General features: G+C 46.1%; 1 protein-coding gene across 1 annotated transcript; it reads right to left on the bottom strand.

Moving 5' to 3' along the window:
• Positions 1–65: 65 nt before the first annotated feature.
• LACBIDRAFT_336164 (uncharacterized protein) lies at positions 66–3,442 on the bottom strand (the record flags this gene model as incomplete). Its single annotated transcript, XM_001891095.1, has 16 exons — positions 66–112; positions 174–449; positions 495–630; positions 715–951; positions 1,202–1,206; positions 1,264–1,379; positions 1,432–1,577; positions 1,634–1,814; positions 1,886–2,004; positions 2,054–2,118; positions 2,164–2,184; positions 2,341–2,435; positions 2,536–2,631; positions 2,690–2,712; positions 2,926–3,152; positions 3,268–3,442. The coding sequence occupies 16 exons, from the start codon at positions 3,440–3,442 to the stop codon at positions 66–68; spliced, it is 1,965 nt and encodes a 654-aa protein (XP_001891130.1).
• Between the last annotated feature and the right edge of the window lie 702 nt (positions 3,443–4,144).

The following is a 4,144-nucleotide window of genomic DNA, read 5'->3' on the forward strand; positions in this document are numbered from 1 at the left end:
ATCCTGTTTCGCTCTCACACCTGTACAGAAAGTTGACTTTTAATTGCAAGAAAAATGCAACGAACTTATGAATGAGCCTGTGGGTCAAATAAAATAACTTCTTTATCAGGCCCTACAACACCTTATGTCAAGGAGGTCAACAACCAATTTGATTTGGATTCGAGACATCAAACCTTGCAAATCTGTCAGAAGGTAAGAGCCTTGACTATCCACCAAGACGTGGTGAGCATAGGCATCAACAATCCGACCAACTTCATCAAGGTTGTTTCCAGTGGCGTCACTCCCACTGAACTTGCGCTCAGTATAGAGTCCAGTCGTAGTGATCAGAGGCGCCGCCAAGAAAGTCGGGAAGCTCAGGCTCTGAAGGTCTTCCTCACCAATGTCGGGGCACGGAAGCATACCAGAGCTAACATCGCCAATAAAAGCATCTTGGAAATTCCAGCGAATACCTGCGATAGCGTAAGAGCAGGTATGAGAAAGAGTAAGAAACTCACTTGTACTCGCGTCTACTTCATGCACTGCAAGTCGCAAGGCGAAGGACTCGGCAAAATATTGACCCAGAGCTAGAAGTCGCAGCTCAGCAATCAGATTGATTCGGTTCTGCGCTTCAGTGACACGTTGGGGTTTGCACTGAAAAATTGTGTAAGTTTTACTATTTGTCCGGCCCTGGAATGGCATTCAGTTGTGGGACAGATCGACACACTCACGACCTACCAAAAATGCGAATTTCATGAAACCTTTTGCCAGATACCCATCCTTTGGACCATCACCAATGTTTTTCTTCCAATCCCTGGCAATTTTTATCGTCTTGGGCTCAAGACAGATGTGATCTTGAACATGTCCTTCTTTATCTGTGGTCACCGTCATTCGTGTGTACTCATAGCTGTCGAAAGGAATATCAATTGGGGCCACATCATCAACATCAAAGCTAGAGATAGCTTTTTTCCGAGGCTGAAACGAGCTGGTATATGTTGATGCGAAACCTAACAAGCACTTCAGATGTCAGGGCACGTTAACTGATAAGAATCAAACTACCTGCGCTTGACGCTTTTCATTTGGTGCTGGCATGGCTTGATCGTCTGGTAGATTGCGATACCCGAGTGCTGGCAGTGAATGGCACATCATCATCTTCATCAGACCACTTCTAGTAATGTTTCTCAGATCATATAGTCGCCTGGTGATATGTTCAGGATAAACTTACTGTATCTACTTCAAAAACGTAGACTCAAAGAGGCATTTGTCTCTCCTTCACATCGCTCGCACTGAGTTTTGAGTCAAGCTTCAAGCTTTCGAACATCGCATCCACTGTTCCGACTAAGTGAGTTTCAGTGGGTTCAAAGTGGTGAACAGTTTTGTTCGCCGAGAGTCCGAATTGTACACTATGATAAACACTGTTCAGAGAGTAAGGATTCATCGCAAAAAAAAGCCTACTCTGCAAAATTCAACGGAATGGGAGTTGACTGCTGTGCCAAGATTACATTGTTGTGAGCCTTCTTCAACTCGGCCTTGGCAAACTCAAGAACATCTTTCGCCAATTCACTTCCCTTCCAGATCCGATGAAGAGGTAATGTCTGCACCTAGGAATACATAGAATGTCAGAAAGTAATATATATTGAAGGTGAGAGTGGTTTACCCGTTTGGCAGCCTTTCCACCCAGCGGATAGATCCATAACGAGATTTCAGTTGTATATGTGTCGACTTTTGAAGCCTTGCGAACCATCGCTAGTTGCTCCTTCATCCGAGTTGCTTGTTGGAGCTGAGGATTTTGCTTGCAGCTTGGTTGAGGTGATGGTTGGATGCTGTTTTTTGATATTCTGCAGCATGCCCAATAAGACCTGTTCTCAAATCTTCTTGAAAAAAAGGTGAAATGATTACAGATAGACACCGAAGAAGATATAGAGGTTCCTCACTGTTGGCATCCAGCTCTTTCTGGATGCAGGCACCACACCGCTCATGTTTCATGAAAAGGTAAATAACAGAGCAGCCTAAGCATTGTGGCTGGCACTGTAGTTGGTGTCAGTAAGATCCTGGGTTGAATAGTACACTTTCTTACCTCGACATCCCCACGTTCAACTTCGGACTTCGCAGCAGCACGCTTGACACACTTTTGGCAAGTGTCTCCATAGAAATATGGAAAGTCGAGCCTGCAACCTATGCACATACCCATGACTGCTGAGCAAAGATCTGGAGAAGAGAACACAAAATTGTGAGTATAGTAGACTCAACAAACTTTATCCGATCAACTAGACAGTTCATCCAACTTTTCGTATCAGGCAGAAATCCACAAACGTTGACATCATACACGCTAAAGATCTACACCACATACAGTACCAAACTTACGAGCTAGGCGCCAAACTGACGCATTCCAGAGCCTGGAACCTCGAACATGCATAATGCCGCTCCTAAGTGGCACTCTCATGAACTTCTTCGCTTTCCTAAAATGCGAGTTGGTACACTCTCTTCTGGGATAGAGAGACTGAGACTTACTAATTCCTTGTGATCTCGGGTGGCCCCAAAATAACACCTAATACCGACCTGAGGTCAATGATTCCTATATCCTTGTATGAGCATGTGCGAGGGGATCCTATAGGCGACCATGCTTTGCTCATAGCCGCAACCGCCGCAAGAGTACTGCGAAGTAGAGAGGTCAGCTCAAGCAGCTCGAAGAATGAAAAAAGAAATCGTCTACCATTTCAAACAAGTAAAACAGGCCTAATTAATGTGAAAAGATGCCTAAGAAATTGCAAAATGTCGTCTTTGCGTGGTTGTTTCGATCTAAGAATAGGCTGAAGTTATTATACACTAAACAAACAATAAGCAAAAAAGCAACTGACCTCTCAAGATATAATTGGTGGAGCCAAATGGAGGAGTTGTTGCGGCAGTCAGCGAGCTCGCGGATTGGCGTGAATCAATGTATTCACAAACCCAGTTGAAGCCTGCCAGAGCCTGCTGGAAAGTTGGCAATGACTCGCTCGCTGGCACTCGGCTAAACCAAAGCGTCAGGCGAGTCGAGCAGGACGCAGTCCAGCAAATTTCACAAGTATGAACTCGCGGATTGCAAACAGGTCCTCCCACCAGAGGACTGGGGGGTGCTGAGATAATGCCAGTAAGGGCCAACAGACCAGGTACGGGTGAGGAAGGCGCGCGCAGGCCTAGGAGAAGTCAGGGAAGCCAAAGGGACGAGTAACAAAGGTGCCCGCGAAATCTTCAAAAAAACGGAGTGGGAGGTGAGAAAGTTGGAAAAGGATCAAAAGAGGATCCACTCACGTCTATAAGAAACAGACAGCGCAGAGGAAGTGGGGATGCCCGCCAAACAGGGTGATAACGACGGAAAAGCCGAGGCACGGCAGAGGCAGAGTGTTTTCCCCCAGGCGGCTTTAGAGGTGGAAATCGAGAGGAACACGGGCGAAGTGGCGCCCACGTCAACGGCGGAGACCGACATGCAGAGGTCCTCGAGCCGGTATTTGAAAGGGTGTGTTCTGAGTTTGCAGACAACATGTTGAAGGAGGGAGAGCGACTGAAAGCAAGCATAATTTCAGTACAAGACTCTAAAGAAGATTTGAAAGAGAGTAGACAGACTGGAAACGCACCAATTAAAAGGCTTCATAACTTGCAAGGAGAGGAGCAGTGGCCATCAATTTGCAGCTGGGAGGTGAAGACAGTGGCCACACCCTCGAGGTCGCACGGTAAGACCAGAGTAACACAAGCGGCGCGCGGCAGACCATCTACCCAAAAACCAGGAGTAGCAACATGCCTTGGTGCTGCCCTCAGAGAGAGAGCTCTGGAGAAAGATAAATGCAGCAAGGGAAGTTTGCAACGCTGGTATGAATCACGTGACTTGTTATTGGGTCTTGTTCTGATTCACGCAACAATGCTCGTTGTAGAGTGCTGGAGGGACCCGTCCTGTAGAAAGAACAAAGAATGGTGTTTCATTAGGTGTATATACAAAGCATATGTGTCAACAATTAAATCAGAAAAAGTTCAAACATAAGGTGAAAACATAAAAGGCGAAAAACATAAGTGAAGAGAAAACATAGAATGGTACTTGAACGAACAGTTGGAACCAGGGCATAACTGGCAAAGAGCATCGGGTCCCTTGTGTTTGAAGTCCGACTCCAAGGAGATGCCTTTGATCAATGCAAAT

Source organism: Laccaria bicolor, genomic scaffold, assembly GCF_000143565.1.
Source record: "Laccaria bicolor S238N-H82 LACBIscaffold_377 genomic scaffold, whole genome shotgun sequence".
Taxonomy (NCBI): Eukaryota; Fungi; Basidiomycota; class Agaricomycetes; order Agaricales; family Hydnangiaceae; genus Laccaria; species Laccaria bicolor.